The following is a 24,422-nucleotide window of genomic DNA, read 5'->3' on the forward strand; positions in this document are numbered from 1 at the left end:
GACCCGAGTGCAGCCTGAGTGCAGCCGACCAAACACGAATGGCAGCCATTGTTTCTGTGGGCAGTTTTCTCAGTTGTTTTAGAACTTCAAAAAGCTCTCAAACTTATTTTTTGAGGCACGGAATTTACTTAAAAGATATCGTTTGGATAGAATTTAGTTGTTTAACTTCATATATGTGGTCAATTAATCATGACAGAGCCTATTTAAAAATAAAAATTCAGAAAACTGGCAGGGGCGGGCAGTGACACACATGTATCCGAATAAGGCAACCTATTTTGGGCATGGCCATCTCAAAAGTCCCGTTGCGTCACATTAGTCGCGGAGGTGGTAAAAATGCTCTGCAATTGGCTGAAGGGGAAAAACGATCATTGGCTGAAGGGGTTGTCAGTCAACGGTATTACTCCCGCCCAACTCCAGCCCACAGCCAATATTGCAGAATGGGCGATCAGGCCAGACTCACTCCTGGAATCAAATGGAAATAAGATTTCCGGAGGGAGGGTTTACCAGGCTAAAGCTAGTGTTCCTTAACAGTTATTTTCCCTGGGCAAGCACTGTTGAACCCTGATTAGAGCTTCAAGGCAGAAAATACAACAGCTTTGCATTGCAACTTTTGAATATGTTTTTTTAAGTAGCAGCCCAAAGAGCAACACAACTGTTTTGTCCAGCTCCTTCCTCTTATGACCATTGTGCAAAATACAGTACAATACATAGTACTTCATTATCCACCACACACACACACACACACACACACACACACACACACACACACACACACACACACACACATAGATTGTAGGGTCTGTGCTGTTTTGTTGCCCAGCGCAGGGGACCGGCTAGAGGATGGCGACCTGAAAGGTTACTCGTGAGTGTTAAACAGCAGAAAGCCTTTCACATCTCGTAGAGGAATGTCCACCCGGTGACAAGCTCCATCGTCTGGGGCCACTTGAGCTAGATTGGATGGCACAAAATTCTTTTCACGATACACAAGGTCAAATGGTATCTTGTTTGTGTGACAGAATACAGTTAATGCTGCTGAGTTTAGAAGGAGAGGAGAGGAGTGGAGAGGCAATTCAAGATTCAAGGTTTTCTCTCGTATACACAACAGTACAATTCTTTGGTTTTGGCTCCTCAAAATTGTAGTGTCAATAACAACAAAAATGAACTAGAAAGGGGCACTCCAGTAAGTCATGGGTTGCAGCCGTCAGGACCCAAGGAAGCTGCGGGAGGAAATGGCGTTTCTACAACATAAGGGCATGGACATACAAGCAACTTTCTGCTCACATTTATAGCTGAAAGAACATTCAACTTGCAGACTGGCATTATTGCACTACTGTATGTAAAACATTTTAAAGAATGAATTTGCTATGGATAACATTTTACTTGACATATTCTGTTGATACAGATATCGAAACAGTTTAGTTTTAATTTGTTTTTAAAGTGACTTGCAAGTCCAGATTGGAGCAACGGTGCACATGTGGTCCCTGGTGTGGCTATTCTGAATGCAGTCCCTTGAACATTTGTGACGTCTACGCTCTGTGGTCGACCCACCCTCTAGGCAATTTTAATATATGATGAGAAAGAATAAATCTCCCTTTGAGAGAGAGAGGCCCTGAACATAGTTGAGATTTCTGCGGCTGCTGCTCATGGTTCTGAAGTAACTGTAGCTGCTGTCCATGGTTCTGAAGTAACTGTCACTATGCTGTCCATGGTTCTGAAGTAACTGTCACTATGCTGTCCATGGTCCTGAAGTAACTGTCACTGCTGCTGCTGTCCATGGTCCTGAAGTAACTGTCACTATGCTGTCCATGGTTCTGAAGTAACTGTCACTATGCTGTCCATGGTTCTGAAGTAACTGTCACTATGCTGTCCATGGTTCTGAAGTAACTGTCACTATGCTGTCCATGGTTCTGAAGTAACTGTCACTATGCTGTCCATGGTTCTGAAGTAACTGTCACTATGCTGTCCATGGTTCTGAAGTAACTGTCACTGCAGCTGCTGTCCATGGTTCTGAAGTAACTGTCACTATGCTGTCCATGGTTCTGAAGTAACTGTCACTATGCTGTCCATGGTTCTGAAGTAACTGTCACTGAAGTAACGGCCACGTTTGCCCTGGGGGCAAACGTGGCCCCTCATGGCAAACATTGTGTGTGTCAAGATTGGAGCAACGGTGCATTTGTTTTAATTAAGTAAAATGTTGTTCTTTTCAAATCTAGTTTTTGCTATATAATTAGTTTTAACTATAATAATCTTGGAGAGTGTGTGTGCCCAGCCTGATCTCCAGAGATCTCCGTAACATTGCACGGATCCAGTGCACTTCATTCCGTGGATAGTCGCCTAGAAACCCCGAAATTGCGTGCATATGTACGGCGTGTCCCACGGTGGGCGTAACCAGTCGCAAGCAGTCCCCACAACAAAATTTACGATTCTGTGCCTATCGGTACATAACTCAAACGGCGCTGAGTAGGCACAGGCGAACGTCACACCGTTCAGGACGGCAACTCGGTCGCCTTAGCTCCCTCGGTGGTCCTTCACGGGGTGACAGTTCGCCTGTGACTGCGCGCCTCCGTCATGGTTTAATCACAATGGGGGAGATGCGAGGCGGCTATGCACGGAATTTCTGGTTTTTCCGTGTCTATTCACGGAATTTCAAAAACTTCAAAAACTTTCAAAGAGAACGTTTCCTCTGGAGATCGGGTTGGTGTGTGTATATATTAATATTCTGAAGCAGAGCAGTGTGTTGCACATGATGCTTTAATAATAGCCCAGAGACCTGTTTTAACTCAGCTGGATAGGAGAGTCTGACTGTGATGTTTGCACACTCACACACACGCGCGCACACACACACACACACACACACACACACACACACACACACACACACACACACACACACACACACACACACACACACACACACACACACACACACACACACACACACACACACACACACAAATGTGGTCTCACAAGTATGTACACACACCAGGTTCCTTCCACTCAAAGACCCACTTGTTTGTGACATTTATCCAGCGGATTGTCAAGTGTGGCTGAGTGTTAATTTAATAACATTAGTTTGTCTCCTGGGTTAGCACAACTGCCAATGCTTTCTAATGCAAACTCATAACATGTAAACACACACAGACACAGTCCTTTCCTCCTGACGTGCTCTTTATGTTGGAGTGAATAGGCTTCCAATAGATCATTTGTGGATACTATGATGAGATTAAAATAGATAGATAGATAGATAGATAGATAGATAGATAGATAGATAGATAGATAGATAGATAGATAGATAGATAGATGGGGGGGGGCGCACGTGCCCAAAGGCAGAGTCTCAACTGCCAAAAAGGTGTTTGCATTTGGATCCACACTGATGCTCAAGGGGATTACTAACAGCATCCAATATTCTACAATCCCTATCTGTAACTTTATTTGAAGCTTAAAATTACTCCCTTTAACCTGCGTCCTCTTCTTCATCAGTAGTACATCTTCCTTTTGTGACTAAAGATTTAACTGGAGAAATATTTTGAATGGAAAGAGTCTGCAATGATTTGTACATTTGGCGTTTATCTCCTTTTATCTCCTTAGCCCACGACAATGGATGACAAATCTATCTAAGACCTCGATTGTAAATGAAAGTGTGGCAGAACTTGCTTAAAGTGATTATCTGACCACACAATTAGAACAGATGACCCCCTGTCAGGAGTCCATCAACCCATCTTCTCTTTCCGCATCCCTCTTTGATGCCATCTCCGTCTCCTCTTTCATACAGACTGATTCTCCCACCAAACTAGTTAACATCTATAACACCTCACTCTCCTCTTTCCAGGACCAGCTTGCACCCGTCGAAACCCGATCTGTCACCTTTACACATACTGCCCCCTGGTACACGGATGAACTTCGCCACCTCAAGTCCAAGGGCCGACAGTTGGAAAGGCTCACCAGGAGTCCTCACCATTCACACTGACATATACAAGCAACACATGCAGCTCTATAAAAGACACCATCAAGTCCACCCGCTCTTCCTACTACTCTGGAATCATCCAGTCCGGCAGTGGCAACCCCAGAGTACTCTTCTCCACCATCAACAAACTCCTCAAACACATGGACACCATCTCACACTCCTTCACTGTTTTTTCATGACAAAATCCTATCCATAACCAGCTGGTCCCCAGACCTGAACTTTACCCCTATACAGAGCTTACATCAGCTATTTTGGTGCACAACGCTCCTTACCCTAACCCCAACCTGAATCTTTTCAAATTGTAAGCCTAACTCCCCACAATCTTTTTAAACCATGAAACAACCAATTCTCTTGTGAGTACCAGGAAAATGGTCCTCAACACTATCTCTGAAATTCTACTATACTTGTCAGGACATTTGGCTCACACACGTACGCACGCACACGCACACGCACACGCACACGCACACACTTGCATGATCTTTTGGACTGCTGTAACAAATCTGATGTTGCTCCTGTGAGAGTACCTCTCATTGTGGCTCCCATTTAGAAATAAATTCATCAAACCACTCCGCTTCCCTTGTTCCTTTCTGAAGTGCGAGCGTTCGACAGATCGGGGAGGCAGGAAGGAATATGAAGGCAAAACATTTTACGTGGCTGCTTCACATGCATCATTCGGCTCACTTAAACATACTCACACAGACACAAGACTCACGCACAATCACACACAGACACACATGTGCTCACAAATGATAGACACATGCACGCACACCTGGCACCCAGATGCGCGCACACACACAGAACACCGGCAGCGGTAAACACAGGAGAGAGCAACACCATGGAGGTGTAGACACACACACACACACACACACACACACACACACACACACACACACACACACACACACACACACACACACACACACACACACACACACACACACACACACACACACACACACACACACACACACACACACACGGTGTCATTACAGTTAATGAGATTGTGTTCACCCTAGTGACGTGACGGATATGGAGATGCGTTGTGGAGTTTGCACAGATGGCAAACTCACAAGGATTTAGTTTTCTCCTTTTTTGTCTTAGTCAACATTTTCTCATCTACACTTGGAATGAAATGAAGACATTTGGGAGAGAAAAGTATAGGGCTCACTTTCATGTTCATGTTGTCATTTTCATCACTGTCAACTTGACACGCTTGTGTACGCAAACAAATAGGTCAGCGAGATTGCATGCCGGGCCCTTAGTTGACGGGGTCGCTCAAATATGCAGCAGTCTTGTTGATTCATAAAACTCAGTGGGCCCGGTGTGATAAGTGGTCATATTGTAATAGAATTAATAGTGCCTATTTGTATGCATGTGAGTGTGTGCACGTGTGTGTGCGTGTGCGTGTGTGTGTGGATGAGCATGTGTTCTTTAATGTGTGTGTGTTTGTATGTGTTTGGCACCTAGCTGTGAAATCACACTGTCCCCTGACATATTATGTTTACCTCCCATCCTCCAACACTTATGTTAGCTTTTGTTCTCTGTCGAACAACGGTTGTGTGTTTTACAAGAAGGGAGTTCAAGGTTTTAATTTGCTTTCCCAAACTGGAGAGGCGAGGCATGAGCTTTCGCCAAGTTCCCTCTCTGATGAACAAAAGGGTTGTTTGTTTTCCACTCAAGGACGTCCCTGAGTGTGTCCCTGCTCTATAATTAATGGGTGTGCACGACACATGCGAGGACACACACACACACACACACACACCGAACAATTACACCAACAGGGACTATTAGTCTCCCTGCAAGACAAAGCGTCTAATTTCTCATGTCTCTCTCTCTGTGTGTGTGTGTGTGCGTGCGTGCGTGCGTGCGTGCGTGCGTGCGTGCGTGCGTGCGTGCGTGCGTGCGTGCGTGTGTGTGTTTGTCTGCTGGTGTCTGCGCATTCATTGTTTGCAGCAATTATAGGCGACATTGTAATTACAGTTAACACACTACGATGATAATGATTAATGTTAAGAGCCTGAAAACCATTGATTGTATCAAAAATGTAACAATGTCCTTCATACGCACACACAGAACGCTTGGTGATAATTACAAATACAAACACATTAGAAAAATGTGGAGGATCAGACACTTACTGTAGGTGAACTGACTTGTATCACAGGTGTGTATCTATCTGGAGTTTCAAGTATATCAGCATCCTCCCAGACAATAAACTGAGCTTGGATCACCAGCTCACACGTCCGTGCTTCCAGTAAAGACTCTTTGATATGAATATTTTAGAGAGTAAATAATGGATGGAGAGTTTTTGCCAATGCAAAAGTGTCTTTGAGGTGTATACGGATTATTCAGGGTCTCTCCTTCAATAGAGATGCTTTTGACACCATATATGTACTGTAACACAGCCAGATCAGACAAACCAAATAACCAAGTAAGATGTTATTTGCTTTTTCAACTGTTGCTGTTACTTCAAATACTCTCGGTCTCCCACGTCTCTGTAATATCTGTGTTCCCTGTCTCCCCCTTTTCTCTGGCCCCCGACCCATATCAGATGAGAGCCTTTTGTCTAAGATAAGAGCCTCTCTTTCAGAAGGTCCTCCACACACTAAGGAGTTATAATTGCAGCTCCCGTTACAAAGATATTATCTATGTAGTCACTATGATGGTTTGCTCGATTAAATGTATTTTTTCATCCATTTTGAGTCACTTGAAGGAGCAGAACCTTTAAGACTTTTTCTCAAGTTTCTCCGGAGACACGTACGCTTTCGAGGAGCCGAGGGGAGCACTTTGAATACATTCCTTCAGCTTGTTTTGTTTTGGTTCAGTTGAATGCATTTCACGCTCTGAAATCACCTTCCCCCAACGTCAAAGCAGCATGTCTCTGTTATGAACTGAACCGATTCCAGTCTCAGTTTCTCAACAATTACAGTTTTTTATATGCCGTTAGCTACTTATCATCCTAATATAATATTAGCACATCAAATATATACCTAGGGGGCATGGTTAAAATAATAAATAGGAATAGGTTAGCAGCAGATACAGAATCACAGTCCTTTGTATAGTCTCTTGTGCAGGTGAGACATCACTTAGCAGTATACATCAGACATGTCTGTGTGCATAAGACAGTACACAACTATACACAAGCCTGTCTGGCACCCTGTCTTGTCAGGAAAGCCTGGCAACAGGCAGGGCTCTGCACTTCTTCAGCAGCCTGATGGTTGGAAGCTGGCCAGGTGGAAGCTGTTCAGCCTCGGCCTGGCCTGGCCATGGCTGCAACAGCGGCATGAACAGTTCCCCTAATTCAGGTGAGAGAGGGCAGTGTGAAGAGCCATGGCAATGGTATATTCTATTGTACATGTTAAAGATGCACTCCACCCACAATCATGTTTTTAAAGCTTATCTATGAAAATCCTGGGGATTTTTGGTTCTCTGCTTTTCTCTAAAGCATCATATGGATTTTTACCCCCAAAACTGGCCTTAAGACCACCCTCGCACGTGACACGTGACTCAGGTACTGCATTAGCGTCATCAGGGCATCAGTGCGTGTGTGTGTGTGTTGGTGCGCACGTACGAGACGCTTCCCTCTGGAAACGACAGATTTATACCTTTATACTATAGCCTTCCAGTCAGATGTATGCTTCCTTGAACGGTGTCTCAAGGCGAGTTCAACCCCACTACAACACAACACGATGCCTTTGCCAAAACTTGTGGATTATTTCTCTTGCTTGAATATAACATTATTTGTTGTGATACGTCTATGGACAAACTGTGTTTTTGGGCAACTAAAATGCCCAAAAGATGCAGAGAGCCAGAGACTTGCTTTAGCAATGTAAACAGAGAGGGAGCGAGTCTTTGTTATTCCGCCCTAGGCTACTGGATATGTTTTACGCCTCTCAAACATTTTAATCTCTGCTAGTTGTATCGAAACCTGTTGCAGAACGTTTAAGGCTAACCCACTGATTAAAGTAACACTGAGTTACTCGTTACAATGAACACATGCTGTTATTTTTCTAAGAGTTTGCACAGAACACAAACTTTATTCTATCACTGCTTATATAGTATGGCAAAACTTGGTTTCAATATTTACATCGCAATTAATTTATAACTTAGAAATTCTTATTATAATAAACATACATTAAAAAGTATTCAAAATGTTGAGCCCTGATAAGGCATAATTAGTTATAGATGTTTTTTGGGTGAGAAAAATATTTGACAGGGGCATTATTGATCAAAATTTTTTATTTCTGATGTTTGGATGTGTGAACTGTAACTTTAGCTACATTCATTCTGCAACCTCTAACCCTTACTTAAACCCTCAGCACTAGCCTAACCTCAATCTTTTGCGTAACATTAGGCAAACATGACTAATTAAACGTGAAGTTAAAGTAATACAAGGCAGGTCCACAAATAACGATTTTTTAGCAACCTCTGCTGGTCATTACCGTAACTGCAGGGCTTTTGTTTATTCCTGCATTACCCAGAATTCCATTTGTTTTCACCGGAAGACGGAAGCGTTTCAAAAAGCGTTGTTTTATACAATCTACGGATCGTTTCTCTTAGCCAGTGGAGCATTAGTTACCGTGAGCTGTATTTTCTTTTGCTGTTGTTTTTCCATCTTCAAATCCTATTATGTCTTAAAAACAGTGTGAGATTCCTTTTTGTTATTAGCGCGGTAGTTCCTGGCCAAACAGGAAACCGGTGCGGTAGTTCCTGGCCAAACAGGAAACCGGTGCATTTCCGTTTCCGTTTTCCGGCCGGATGACGTCATTTTCGCGGGAAGGGCGGCCCGCCACCGTTTCAATAGAAAATATATAGAAAAGGCTTTCGGGGGTGAAATTCATGGAGTGGGTGTTGTGAAACATTTGCCACTCACAAAAGATATACAATTTAACTTTAGTTTTCTTTTTTTAAGTTACCTATTATTACTTTAAGTCTTAACCTTAAAATAGCCTTTTGGGAAGCGAGGACCTGCAAAATGTCCTCCATGAGTTTCCTCAACTCTCCTATCCGCTTGGGGTCAGATTTGCTCTTCACAACAGTCACATAAATGGCACGTACACATTCCCTTTACCTGGGAGAAACACAATTACAGGTTCCTTTGCAGACAGGTGGACAGGATGTGGGGACAGTTGATCCTTTGCAAGATTACACTATCAGAAATCTCCTCAGGCTAGCCCCAGGATATCTCTCTCTCTCTCTCTCTCTCTCTCTCTCTCTCTCTCTCTCTCTCTCTCTCTCTCTCTCTCTCTCTCTCGGAAGATACTTGTAGTCTGTCTTCAGAATATGACCACTGCACACATAAGTTTGGTACGCTTGCCTTGCGCACCACGTATTGGCGTGGAACGGAGGGTGCCTGATAGCGATCAACCATAGCCCCATTTGGAACCTCTCCCTGCTGTATAGCTCCGAGATGAAGTCACACATTCTCGGGTGCCTGTGGAGGGGGACACCGGCAAAGGTCGTCCCCCCTGCTATCAGATGTTTTACATTTTAGCTGTCAAGAAAAAATGACGGGTTGAAACAAGCAGGTTAAAACTTATGTAGTCAGCCTGTGGCCAGTCAACCCCTGTCCGCATGCGCAGTACTGCTCCCGTAAGATCGCATTGGGAAAACATGCCACAGGCTGACAAAAAAAGCAATGTAAACGCTTGTTTCAACCTGTCGGTTAGATTTTCTTGAGCGCTACAATTTAAAACATCTGAGAGCAGGGGGGCCGAATTTGACTTTTTGGATACGATGTGCGAAAAAGGGTCAGAATCATGCATAGTGGAAAATATTCGCCGCTACAGGCACCCGAGAATGTGGAACCTCATCTCGGAGCTATACAGCGGAGGGAGAGGTTTCGATTGGAGCTAGATCCACCATAACTTGCACAACTCTTTATTCTCGAAAGGAAAACGATCGTGATAATTCGAACAACCTGGAACAATGCACTTCATCCTTTTCTTTGTAAAATTGAGCCCACAAACTTGACTAAAGTTGTTGTGTAGGCTGCTTGCCGTGGGTGTGTATGTGAGTCGGGGAACAGCGTGGTGACATTGTTTACAAACCAAACCTCGCGAGATGTGAAAGGCATAGTACAGCTTCAGTATATCTCCAAACAAAATAGTACCTTTATAGACGAAAAACGTTCCCTACTGGGTTTGACAATATTATACCCTGGCAGAAGGTACCATACCCTCAGCTTTGTTTGTGTTCGTTTATGTGCTAAAACTAAAAGAGTGACTTTGAGAGCTGTTTTCCGGTTACAATGGAAGTCAATGAGAGCCTATTTTTTATTTCTTAATTTTCTATAAAACTGCACAACGGAGCGAAATAAGTCATAAATTGGACTAGTTGGATCATAACGAGGTAAGAAAACACTAGGTTAACGTTGCAGGTGACAACAGGGTCTAAAGTTCTGAAAGAGAAGGGAGACCACCTCCAACAACTGTAGATGTACTAGGTATTCTATTAACATACTTTAACATACAGATTGGTTAAAATAACGTTTTATCCGAATTGCGAAAGAGAAACCAAGACCAAGAAACAGAGAAACGGAGACAGCTAAAGACAAAACATTACAACAGCTGGAGGACGAACAGAACGGTGACACTAATGAAACATATCTTACTGAAGTAGAGATGTTTGCTTTCTATTCTTTGTTACGTCTCTGGAGAAAAGCCTGCTCTCTGAGCTCTGAAGTCACAGCCTCAGAATTTTCATTTGATGAGACCGGCAGTGATTCTGCTGCCTGCTTTGGCACTAGTTGGAGGTTTCACAGGACAGGCCTGGTACTGTACAGTTCATTTAAGGCTATTTTACCATTGCGCATCTAAAGACTATGTACTTTCAGAGAACAGAAAAGTCCCTTGTACTGCCACGACAAGACACAAAACAGCAGAAAAGCTATTACGCTGATATATTTCCCCTACACAAAGATTGAAACCTTTATTAAAGGTAGCCTGTGGAGGATTCTTTCTAGATATCTCATTGTCAAGTGAAATATACTAAGGGGCCATTGTTGCATTCTATAGTAGTCCCTGCAAGTTGCTTTGTATCAAGCAAGTCTCATTATGCGTCTACCGAGCAGTTTCCAATGTGCCTTGCTTTTACCAGAGGGCTTTTGTGTGGGGAATAGTACTGACTGTGTATTTGGTCCAATGAAAACATGGAAGATAATAAGTCACATTTCTTTGTTGTCACCATTGCTACTCGGTTAAATGTGAGCTATTTTCTTTGTTCTCAAAGGTATTTGTATTGATATTCTTGTGATGGACCCATGGAAGTTTTCAAGTGTGAATTTTCATTAGCTTGCAGTCTTATGTTTATTCCACTTCTTTTGCTGAAGGGCCTATTTCATTGATGCCTCACATTTTCTCTTGAGTTCATCTTGACATTTCCCAGCCTTATGCTCCTCGTCTGTCTCTGTCTGCTGACTAGTCCACGCAGGCCTATTTGGTTTCAGGAGAGAGTTGCGATGCTCAGAAATGGTCCATGAACAGATGAGTTTGTGAATTTGAACCACGTGCCCCCATAACAACCATTCTTTACTCAGTCTAAAAAGAGTGACTATATTGTGTCCCATTGCAGCGTTTCTCAAACATTTTCAAGTCAAAGACCCCCAAATTGATACGTACTATTAGGCAGCGTTCTCCCATTCAAAATGATTTGTTGCCAGGGACTATTTTGGGCATGTCATAGGCAAAACCGTTCCAAAATAGCTCAAATAATTGATCTATAAGCTCACATCCTTGGGACACACTGTGATCTTATAGATTAGCCAATTTTTTTTTTTTTTTAAATAAGGCTTAAATGGTTAAATTGGACCCCTGGGGGTCTCCGGACCTCACTTTGTGAACCAATGTTCTATTGTACTGTATTCTGTAATCTCGGTTTGTTTGTTTGATGTTTATTTTTCAACTCTGTCACATCCCAAAGTGTAGAAGTATATATATTTAGTTTGTCTTGTCTTGCCTTCAATTCACAAATGTTTTTGTCTATCATTTGTCTATCATTCATAAGAGAGGGGAGGCCCTCTCTTTTTTTTCTCCACTCCAGCACCTCCACCCTTCTCCTCTGTTCTAACCTGTTCTCTTCCTGTTTGTGCAGGTATGACTACCAGGAGCATTCTTTACTCAGTCTAAAAAGAGTGACTATATTGTGTCCCATTGCAGCGTTTCTCAAACATTTTCAAGTCAAAGACCCCCAAATTGATACGTACTATTAGGCAGCGTTCTCCCATTCAAAATGATTTGTTGCCAGGGACTATTTTGGGCATGTCATAGGCAAAACCGTTCCAAAATAGCTCAAATAATTGATCTATAAGCTCACATCCTTGGGACACACTGTGATCTTATAGATTAGCCAATTTTTTTTTTTTTTTAAATAAGGCTTAAATGGTTAAATTGGACCCCTGGGGGTCTCCGGACCTCACTTTGTGAACCAATGTTCTATTGTACTGTATTCTGTAATCTCGGTTTGTTTGTTTGATGTTTATTTTTCAACTCTGTCACATCCCAAAGTGTAGAAGTATATATATTTAGTTTGTCTTGTCTTGCCTTCAATTCACAAATGTTTTTGTCTATCATTTGTCTATCATTCATAAGAGAGGGGAGGCCCTCTCTTTTTTTTCTCCACTCCAGCACCTCCACCCTTCTCCTCTGTTCTAACCTGTTCTCTTCCTGTTTGTGCAGGTATGACTACCAGGAGCTGCTTCACAATTCAACGTTCTGCCTTGTGCCCCGGGGTCGTCGTCTGGGCTCCTTCCGCTTTCTGGAGGCCTTACAGGTGTGTGTGTGTGTGTGTGTGTGTGTGTGTGTGTGTGTGTGTGTGTGTGTGTGTGTGTGTGTGTGTGTGTGTGTGTGTGTGTGTGTGTGTGTGTGTGTGTGTGTGTGTGTGTGTGTGCGTGTGAGAGAGAGAGAGAGAGAGAGAGAGAGAGAGAGAGAGAGAGAGAGAGAGAGAGAGACACATCTACAATACAGTACATTCAGTTGTCAGCAACAATCCTAAAATCAAGGTTTGAGTTATTAGCTCACATGCAATAATGTTTGCTATACAGTGAAGGAGCGGGTGATCGCTAGAAATATCAACAAACACTTTTATTTCAAATTGTCCCGTTCAACCTAACATATATTCTTTAGCCAATGAACATACTGTATATTTCCTCTAACATGTGTTGCGTGTACTGTATACAGTATATCTTTTCTACGTGGGATAGTTGTGCTTACAGCAGTGTATTCTGAGAAGACAACAATGACCTGGCTCTGTGGAAAAGCACTTAAGTCTGGGACTGACTTGTTGTGAATCTGTACAGTACATGCACACGCACACTGGTACTTCAACATTGACAGTGAGCCCTTTTGTATAAACGAATCCCTGAACCTCAAACTGAAACTCTTTGCGTCAACCGATACAGCTGCCCCTGCCTGAGTGAGGCTTTCAATGTGCCGGCTCTTGTGGATTCTCCCTTACTCAGATCTCAGCGGCGAGTCTTTGAAAAGCCAACATCGAAAAGGCATTTAGGTTTGAAACAGAATGAGCTTTTGTGCAGCACCATGTCAATCTCCACCTGTTTGTGGGAAAGCAGGAGACTACAAGAACAAAAGAACAGAGCAGAAAAAAGAAGGCCTTCTTGATCAGGCCGATCTAATCAAGGAAACGTTATGTGAATCGGCGTACAGTAGCAGGTCACCAGTCGTGCACTTGGCATTCCACTAATCTTATTTAATCTCTCAGCTTCTCCAGACTGAGAACCTGGTCTAACTTGAACTTTAAATGAAAATGTCAATTTATTGAGATTTTCACTCTTAACACATTAACCGCCAAGAACGTAGTCCTACGGTCCGTTAAATCCAACTGTTAAGCGCCGAGACCGTAGCCCTACGGTCCACGGTCTTTTCGCGCTAAACACTTCCGGGTTCACTTTCGAATTTTTTTTGATCCACTTCCGTTTCCGGTTTGATGACCGGAAATAGAATTATTTGGGATCCGGTTTTGACGATCACGTCCGCTCTCGTTCTACAGACGAAACTGAAACTCAATTCTCTTCCTGTAGTTTTTTCTCCTCGCATTTCACTGTTTAACGTAATCCGCTCTAACTACAACATGGATACCCCGTTTGACACGTGGTCTTCACTGGGAGATACAGTGGGATGTCGCGGATGTAAACAGACCGTTGACGGCTCAATCTTAAGGATTTTAACAAGATCTATGGCGACATGAAAAAAACTAAAAAACAACAAAAACACCTTGGCACTGGTGAGTACATTATGAGATTAACCTCTGGCGGTCGATGTGTTAACATATCTCTGCAATTTGGACTGTGGTGTAAAATATGTAGGCTAATTTAATTCACATTGCCGTCTGCAGTGTTTGGATCCAGTTCAGACGTCAGTCTGAAGCCGTAAGTCAACAATGCAAACTACACTGCGTCCCAAATCAGTACTTTGCTTTGTGCTGAATATGAGGCTTGATATCCAGTTACCAATGTATCCAATACATAAGTAGCAATTGATTTCACAAGATTCCATGCCCCTGTTATGAATAGGAGGTATTATTTTACAGTTTATCGTTCACTCAGTGTGCAAGAAAAATTCGGAATATATGATGTCCAATATTAGGTGTTTGTTCTATGAATTATTTCCTTGATAAGGTCTGGTCAAGTTTCACAAAAAAGTTAAGTTTGTTCCTTTTTTCTTTTGCGCAAGCATTACATGAAATGGAGCACAATATGTAAATTTTTAGTGAATAAAATGTTATTTTGACCCATTTGTACAATTAATGCAGTGAGGGACCAAGCAGTCAAAGCATAAGGAAACACAGGTTTTCAAACTCAAACTAAGTTTTGTTTAATTTCCAACAAAGAAACCCTTAAAAGAGGTCAACAGAACAAAACAGGAAGTGAACTCAACTAACAGACTTGATATAATGACACATGAGGGAGGCTTACAGTACATATTGGTGGACCAAACTAATAAATACACACAGGGGGGGACAGTACAAATAAATAGCCAAACGGCACCCACCCACCCACACAAGCCCCAGTCCTCCCTTTCTATTAGAGTCCTTGGTATGGTCCTTGGCTTTGGCCTCTCAGCGTTATATAGAGAGAGTTGCGTCAACGCTTTGATCTCAAAGCGGGATGTTGCCTCCTGTAGTTCCAAACATTGGAACTATCTCATTGAGAAAGAGAACTTCCGCATTCCATTCTTACAATGGGAGTCTATGCTAGTGACGCAACTCTCTCTCTATATAACGCTGGGGCCTCTATATGAAAGCTGGCTCCACCCTCATCCCTATCTTTTGCCATTCCAGGAAGCAGCCAGGTTCTCATCAAAGAGAAATGAATTAATACAACTTAAACCAACAGCGTTAACAATAATTATCAAACAATGTTAACTAAGTGTGCATACTCTTAAATGTATGATGTAGTGTTGTGGCTTAATGTATAACATATACATTGCTATGTGTATTGGCTGCCGTGTTAAGTGGTCCGATGGGTGGGCCGCGTACATTTGCACAGCATGTTTATTTTAATGATCAATCAATTACATTCCGGCTTTGATCAATGGAACTAATGTAGTATTCTTTAAGTTCTTATTGGTATCATATGAAAACACATTTTTCAGAAGTCTGGCAGAGTAAGTGCATTCCGCTCCCTGCTGAACGGGCCTCCAGACCAACATGTAGGAGTCGCTTGTGCAGCGACACAGAACTCCCCCCCCCTGCCCTGAGTTGTGTTCAGTTGTTGTGTTCAGTTGAGTTCCAGAGCCCTTTCAATGTGACAATAGCATACATGTCACGGTCAGTGTGCACTGACCAACTGTGTCGTGAATGTGTACAGCCAAGAAACCAAATATGAAAAATTCAATAAAACCAAGCATTTTCCTTTAAATACAGACGGATTGTGTAGTGCAACGCAAGCTTCTACCCTAATACAATAATAACCACAGATGATGAATTGTTGCTGAACCCTAATCTTTAAATGACTTAACGTAGCCACACAGAGGGCCTCTGTGTGAAATTAAAAGCACTTCTGATGAGGGAGGTAGTAGTCATTTATCCTCCAAATATTTCTGTGCATGGAGCACACACACAAAAAAGCGGGAAAAGGTGCACATGCACGCACGTACGCACTCACATACACACACGCACACGCACACACACACACACAGACTTAATCTTTTGGCACCTCACATTGGTTTCTGTAAAACTAAATTTTGGAGCCTGTTCAAAGACACAAAATTGCATAAGAAGACAAATCCCTTTGCAGAGGCACAAAAAAGGGAAGAGGATTCTCTGAGTGTTTTGCTTCAAACTTTTGGATCAACCTTACATATTATCGACTGTTTTCTTTTGTAGTGCTCCCTATAACAGCCTGACAGCAGATTTAAGGGGCTTGTTGTTGTAGGGTTTTGGCTGCTACTACTACCTGTAGAATTTTGCATTTGTATATACATATAAATATATATATATATACAATACAGTATATTGCGTTAAAATTACATGCAGAAACCAGCTTCTTCATGTGTATTAGCCCTGAAGGACCATTTATATGCACACACGCACACGCACGCGCACACGCACGCACACGCACACACACACACACACACACACACACACACACACACACGCACACACGCACGCACACACACATACTGTACATACATACACTGGTATCCAATGATAACAGATACATCAGCATGAGTTTTGTCAATATTAATCTTAGATTGCTTTTTCAGGAAATCACTTGTATTTCTTTCTTTTTTTTTGTAAGAGGGTGATTGATTGATTGGGAAGGCAATAGTTGAAGGATGCAATGGATTTAATCTTAGATAGTCTCAGTTAAAGTTGAAATTGTACGGTTGGCAGTTTGGCAGTTTGTGTGATGCTCGAAAGGTTTGTGTATCAGTACTGAAGGGCTTTTCATGAATTATTAGAAAATAACTGCTATCTTCAAAAGGGTGACATACTTGTACATGACATCTACAGCATGGCAAGCCAATTTGGTCATTTGTGCACTGTAGGCCTACTTTCAGCATTGTAAACCATAGGCAAGCCATTAGCTGAAAGGTTAGAGAGCCCGCCTGTGATGCCAAAGGTCCCAGGTTTGATTCCAGTCCTCAGCAAAGTGTCTAATTGAGCAAGACACTTAATCCCTAACAGCTTCTCGAGCACCTCACTACATCCTAGGATGGGTCAAATGTAGAGGACAAATGTCACGTATGTGCAAATATACAGTGACAAAAAATACTGAATTATTATTATTATAAACCCCTGGTGAATCAGGACCTAATTATAGTATCTTTGGAATACATTTTATTCCAAATCTCAGATGTCCCGTCTTGAAAGAAGAAGTGAGATCTGTCTTTTACCACTGAATACCAGATCCACATAAAGGAGGAAGTCAGCTATTACAACTAACCCTAACCCTATAGCTGCCAGGTAGCACACTGCACACAAAGCACCTGCTTCTTCTCAATCCCAATGTCATCTGCCTCTTTCCTCTTCCTGGTTCCCTTTTAGCACCGAATACAGGGAGTATACCAGGTTTTCACTGACCTCTGCTCCTCTGCAGTCCCTGTGTAAAATACCTCCCCTGTTTTTTTCCCCTCACCCCCACCCCCAGGCGGCCTGCATCCCTGTTCTGCTGAGTAACGGCTGGGAGCTTCCCTTCTCTGAAGTCATCGACTGGAGGAAAGCTGCCATCATCGGAGATGAGAGACTGCTACTGCAGGTAGAATGATATCAATGATGGACGGGCCTGGGATCCAGACTGATTGCTACGTTCTGCGTTTAAATTTTCTCACTTCGCTTCACAGTCTGGAAAGCCTCCTATCTCCGTGCACAAACGGGTGAAAACAACCCACAGCTTCTGATTGGTCTGTGTGGGGGGGCCAGTGTTGTCCAATGTAAAAAAAAAAGTCACTTCCCGAAATACGAGTCAAATAGGACCCTGGCCAGACTGAGTAGCGAAGTGAGAAAAAGACGAACGTAATGAATTGCATTTTTAATGAATTGCATTTTTATAGCGCTTTTCCAAGTGCTCAAAGCGCTTTACAATGGTTCATTCATTCATACGTAGCGAAACAGTACATACATACATACATACATACATGCATACATACTGTAGATAGATAGTCAGTCTGAAGAGGCCAGTGTACAGAGCTTACTGCTGTACAGTATGTTGAATCAAGGAATAGATGAACTGTCTCTTTTCATCTGCGGCTAATTCAGTTTTGATATGGGGCTGCCGTGTGCCTATCATAATCTCCATCTCCAACACCCCCCCCCCCTTTACTGTGGCTGATGGGAGGTGGGGGGAATCCATGCCTCTGCTTTTGATTCATTCATTCATTAGTTTGTATCGCTGGTGGGGCTGTGTTTTATCCCTGCTTCTGTTCAGACTATGCTTGATAATATCACCATTTAACAATTTAATTTAACATGTATGTTGACCACAACCCTGCCGTCCCTATTTTGTTCCCTACTTTGAAAAGTTTCAGTTTGTCAACGTTTTTTTAAACATAAAAAGTATATATGATTGTCCCAGAAATAGTGAAAATAGCACTTTTACAAATCAAACCCTGCATACAGACAGACAGCAGTTTTGCACTTGCACTAACCTTTTTAGTTGTTGTCATCGACCAACATCAAACTCATGTAGCACATTCTGTACATGAGTATCCACATAAACTTTTCAATTCAAGTGAGACATTTAAAATTTACAGTGCAAGGCTTTTATTTAAATGTCTGCGGCAACTGTTACGTCTCCAGTTCATATAGGATTATTTTAAAAGTAGGCTAACTCTCATATCCTCTCATATGGATTACATTGACATCTGCAGTACATCGTTCTCCCGTACCTTGAGTGGGTGCGCTGTCTCAATAGTGGGCGTGAATTTGTAGGCTGCTGTGTGTCTCTATCATACACATAAAGGTAGACGCCTCCTCCGGCTCTGAGGCGTCTGTATCTCGGGCGCGCACCAGCTTCCAAGCGGAAGCTTCCGCGTGCGTCACAGAAGGGGATGTTCTGTAGGCCAATCAGAGGCAGGTGGGGGCGGGTCTTTTTGTAACCCAGCCCTTAACCCTTTAAGAGGCAGCCGCGCAGCAACTAGTCAGTTAGACAAGCTGTGATTGGCCAGTAGTCAACTCGCTGTGATTGGCCAGTGCCCAGTAGTCACTTTGAATGGCAGCGTGCCCCCTCTAAAATGGCGGCCGCGATACAGGTCGCTCCAATGAACAGCAGCGGCCAATGAGGTATCTAGGTTTCTATATCTATGGTCTATATAGACGAATCCACAGACGCGCTGCCTGTAGCTGCCTGTAGGCGGCCATTGCTGCGGTGTCTCGTCCGCGGAGCGTTGACACCGCAGCAATGGCTGCGTGCAGGGCAGCGCTCCGTGGATTCGTGTATAGCCTGAGGCCCTAATCAAGCATGAGGTACAGCTGGGACAGGCAGAGCAATCACAATGAATACAGCACAGGTGAGTGTCTAGAGCCAAGAGCCTACCAGAGCCAACCAGCAAGGCAGTGTACTGTAGACACTAAACCGGAGACAGAAGAAGTATTAGTGAACAAATAATAGTATTGCTGTAGACTGAGGTGTGCAAGCACATAACAGCAACATTCATAAAGTTCAATATTTAATTAATTTAATTCTCAATATTGATTTTAAGCTTTGGGTGCCCCCCTGTAATCTTTAATTACACCATCCCATGGAATGTATGATATTTAGCTTCTTTAATTACTTCCTGAATTAGTATCTGCCAGCTGCTTGACCTTTACTGACACCTGAATGTCACATTATTAATGTGAACAACAGTACACACTCTGTGTGTGTGTGTGTGTGTGTGTGTGTGTGTGTGTGTGTGTGTGTGTGTGTGTGTGTGTGTGTGTGTGTGTGTGCGTGCGTGCGTGCGTGCGTGCGTGCGTGCGTGCGTGCGTGTGCGTGTGCGTGTGTGAATGCACACATTATGGGATTGTGCTGTGTATCATCTGTGTGTGATTATAGCCCTCTCTCCCTTTCTCTCTTTGACTTGCATGCAACATACTACACATACATAGTCACTCACCTAATGCTTCATTTACTGTAGGTCTAGTGAATCAAATGAAGTATTGGGTGAATGCATGTTCTATTATCTTTCCATCATCACCTAGTGGTAATGGAAATTAAATGAGTGCTCCATGAGTCACACAATGACCGACTGACCTGTGGAAAACAAAAATTCCCTTTCAAAGCCAATGCAGTAATTGCCCACTAATTAACTTTATTGAAAGAGAGCTCCCAACACAGGCGCTAATGTTGTTCCGAATGTGATGTTTCTCTCTATTTGCCTTCTGAAAAAGTTCATACATAAAACAGCCGTCGCTCTAAAACACATATGGGCAACTTACGGCCCTGGGGCCAGAACCGGCACATGGACCATCTCAATCCGGCCCGCGATATCCTACAAGGAAGCAGTTGATACTGCACTGAAGTTCATTGTCTTTTGTTGTAAGATCAAATTCTTGTGTAGTGAAGCGAGGACCCAGGCCTTCTTGCCTTTCACCAGGCTGAAAATACCGGAGGTGAAGATTATGTTTTTGCCCCTGTCCGTGTGTGTGTGTGTGTGTGTGTGTGTGTGTGTGTGTGTGTGTGTGCGTGTGCGTGTGCGTGTGCGTGTGTGTGTGTGTGAGTGTCCATCTGTATGCAGCTAACCTCGGACTGATCGGCGTCAAACTTTGCATGCACACTCCCAGTAGGCCAAATCTTTCAAATCATCATCACGCTACTTAACGTGTTGGCCTATAACTCTTGAACAGTTCATCGTACAATAAAAAAAGAAAGTATCTGCATTCCTTGGATCATGATGCAACTCGTCACATATAGCCCACATCCATTTCACCCTGACTGACTAACTAACCCTAACTGGCAGGTATAAAACATGTCTCCACCATCAATTAAAAAAATTAACAGAGGGGGGTGTAAAAAGCAGAAGCATGAATTTTAACCCCATTCCTCGAACTCTGCCTATTTGTATCACTGACTGGGCTTTTAGACTAGGATGAGAGTCCATTGAAAACTGGCTTGAGTTAGAGGACATTATTAGTCCCACAATGCTTCCAGAACACTCAACAGTGAAACATGACAGAACCAAATCCATTTTGGGAGACCTTTCTCGTCCCTAAGCGGCTTAGAGTGAGTGAGCAGGTGGGGGTTCCGTGTCTTGCTCAAGGACACATAGCTACAATGGGGATTTAATCTGGGTCCTATTTGTAATGGGACACTCTCTCTCTGAGCTCTCAGCAACCATTGTTCAGCTAAACCTCCTCTGAGTAATGATTGACCTACAATCACCTACACCTACATTAACGTACTGCACATACTATAGGCTCTGGTCTCTGGTCAAATCTCATTTCTGATTTAAACATATCAAAATAGTGAGGACTGTCACTGTAATAAATAATATTCACAACTGTTACAATTCTATTGAAATATTTCTTTAAACATTTTCAGAACAGTGAAAATAGCAGATCTACAATCTCACAACACTTCGCAGCACTAGTAGATTAGCTACTATTTTGTCATGGAACAAAGTATAGGGTTAAAAATGTCTTGAAACAAAAAACCCAATTGCATTATTATTATTGCATTATTAATATCACATTTAAATCCTATTGAATGGGACGTACCGTAAAATGTCAGTGATCTTTCTTTGTCCCCGCAATTTTCAACCCTGCTGGTTTCTCATCAGGCTGTTATCATTCCAGTAATGAGGATTTGGATCAGTAAGCTCCTTGAAAAAAGTCAACAGACGGAGCTTCTCCCGAAGGCTTCCCCCAAAGCTAAGGTTCAAGTTAGATGTAATTTCAAAGCAATTTAGTCAGCGTTCATTACCGTTTGGGGCTCGTTGTTGTTGAATGGAAGTGGATCATCTGGACTGGATACATTGAAGCATGAAATGAGTGATCTTGCAGTGCTGCAGTGGAGACCTGGCATGGTGGATTACATGTGGATTGTATGTGATCTACCTCCATCTGTATAACACCTTGATTTACCTTCTTTGTTGTCATTTTGTTCTCAGAGTCACACACCAAAGTTCAACGTTGCTTGAACTAGTTTTCCTCTCTCACTCTTCGTCTCATTCGGCCTCATTCTCTCTACAACACAGACGCACGCACACACACTCTTTCCTACTGTTTAATACGCCAATTGAGTGATAACACCTGGAGAGTTGAATCCCATTACTTTCAATTTCATCACCAAGAACAACAATCCCCAGCACCCCCAGTGACTAGCACAATGAACACTTTCAGAGAGATTGGATGAGAATTTGCTTGATTTAAAATCAATCGTATCGTTTATCAATCAAATCGTTTATATCCCATGGCAGAGAGAGAGAGACACAGAGAGAGAGAGAGAGAGACCATTAAAGGTTTCATGACATTCAGTCTTACCACACATTAAAAGTCTTTGTCATGGTCCTTCAAATGTGTATAAAAGGTTTTAACAAAAAAATCCACTCCAGTGATGGCAGGTGTTTTTCTCTCACATTTCTAAAGCCTTTTCAACTGCAATGAAAAAATAAATCTTTGCCTGCGGGTGTCGCTATTGAGGGATTTTGCCTGTCAATCATCGCCTCTGCTCTATTGAGGGATCGCTATTGAGGGATTTTGCCTGTCAATCATCGCCTCTGCTCCCCCCCCCCCCCCCCCAAAGGAAAGGATAGGGGAGGGGAGGGGCGAGGAGGAGAGTGGGCGGGATTAATGGCCTGTGACTTCACTGCCCAAGGGCCAAGCTCAGATTACTTTTCAGCCTAATTATTCAGAAAACCCCAGACCACAGAAAATCCACTGAATGTTCAGATTTTTTGGGTGTAATTGAGGTCATAAAAAAAAAAACATTAAAATTTAAAAAAATTAAAATGAATGTCCTAGAACCTTTAAAGCTCACAGCCCTGTCAAAAACAATGTCAGCATGGCTGCCGTGGTACATCCCTAGATCCACTGACAAGCAGAGAATTGTTACATCAGAGAGCAAAGTTCATTTGTATTATTGGGGAAGGCTACAGCTAAATCCTGACTTTCCTTGTATCTGTACTCCCCTATACAGTGTCTGACATGCAAACAATGAAATTCAAAATTGTCTTTTTTTTGACACCTCATGCTGCTATTGTGTGATATCACCTGCTCCATAGATTATTTTTTTTCATTTTTTTTACACATGCCATTGATGCATCCCTGTTAACTCTTAAGGTCCTTACACACCGGGGCGATTTTTTCGTGCGAATAATACGCTTTTTTTTAAAACCTTATAAAGTCAATGCAAGCCTACATGGCGCGAAAAAGCGGAAAAGCGGAAAAACGAGTCCGAATTTTGCGTATATTCGCCACATTCGCCGGTGTGTAAGGACCTTTACCCTGCCAGAGTTTTTTCAGAACAGTCTGTAGCCTCTGCCAGGGTTTTGACCGATTTTGGTACCTTTTCGCATAGCCACAAAATATTTTTCTCAAGTATGATTGATCCCCAGAAAATTTCTAATCACAGATGAGATTCAGGTGTGGTTTCACAAATGTCAACGAGGTCAATTTGACCTTGTTGTCATGTGTTGTTTGATGTTTGAAAATAGCTCAAAACCAGTAGTTTCAAACCAAAAAACATTGTGAATTGTTTGTCCGTTTCAATTTTAACATTGAAGTGGATGGAGCAGCAAATCTTTGGAAATTGATTTTTTTTTTTTTTTTTTTTTTTCAGGACGTTTTTAAACGTCTTTGGCAGGCAACAGCTAATTTCTAGTTATAGAGTTAAGGATGCTGGAACTGCAATGAGTGTTCCAAATATCTGTGTTCTGATCTTACCTTTAGAAGTCACACCAGAACTTCCCTACATCCTTACCCTAACCTTAACCACACTAAATACACAACTATACTTAACCATAACAGTGCCTAAACTTAACTAAATGTAATGTATTTAGCCCAGGCCAAAATATAATGCTGGTGTTAATTCTACCTTTTTGCCAGACCCAAGGGGCAGGGGTCATTTGTCCTCCGGCCCCAGCCAAAAAAAAGTTTGTGACGTCCCCGAACTATTCATGACATCATGAACTTCAGTTATAAAGTGGTTTGTAGGTGTGTTACATACTAGGACTTCATTTTGGGTCTGGCAGAACCAGGTCTCCTGGTCTTGTTATTTTACTGGAGGACAGCAGTCCTTCTCACTCTTTTTCGAAAGTGAGAAGAAACATGTCTTTTTATATATACCGGTATGTGCATACAGTACATGCCTAACAGGACTGGCCGGCTACACCCAAATATGGCGTGCGTTGTCTAACCTCAATGTGTTGTCATGGCATCAGGCTCAAACAGTTCCATAAATGGGCACAAAAGGGGGTATGCCCATACTGTATATGGGTTGATGACATCAGGTAGACAGACAGAAACAGACATCTCCATATATGTGCACAAAAGGGACACAGACAGACGGGTACAACGGGTACTC

At 42.6% G+C, this 24,422-nt stretch overlaps 1 protein-coding gene across 2 annotated transcripts in view; it reads left to right on the forward strand.

The window, feature by feature from the left end:
* Nucleotides 1–24,422, forward strand: part of LOC308103841 (exostosin-1) — a gene marked incomplete at both ends in the record, with an annotated part of 287,013 nt that overhangs the window by 176,941 nt on the left and 85,650 nt on the right. For both annotated transcript variants that reach the window (XM_080454020.1, XM_080454021.1), the window contains 2 exons: nucleotides 12,637–12,730; nucleotides 17,571–17,678. In XM_080454020.1, coding sequence (XP_080310146.1) covers nucleotides 12,637–12,730; nucleotides 17,571–17,678 — 202 coding nt within the window. The remainder of the gene's footprint in view (nucleotides 1–12,636; nucleotides 12,731–17,570; nucleotides 17,679–24,422) is intronic.

This window comes from Gymnoscopelus braueri (assembly GCF_963280865.1).
Source record: "Gymnoscopelus braueri genome assembly, chromosome: 16".
NCBI classification, from domain to species: domain Eukaryota; kingdom Metazoa; phylum Chordata; class Actinopteri; order Myctophiformes; family Myctophidae; genus Gymnoscopelus; species Gymnoscopelus braueri.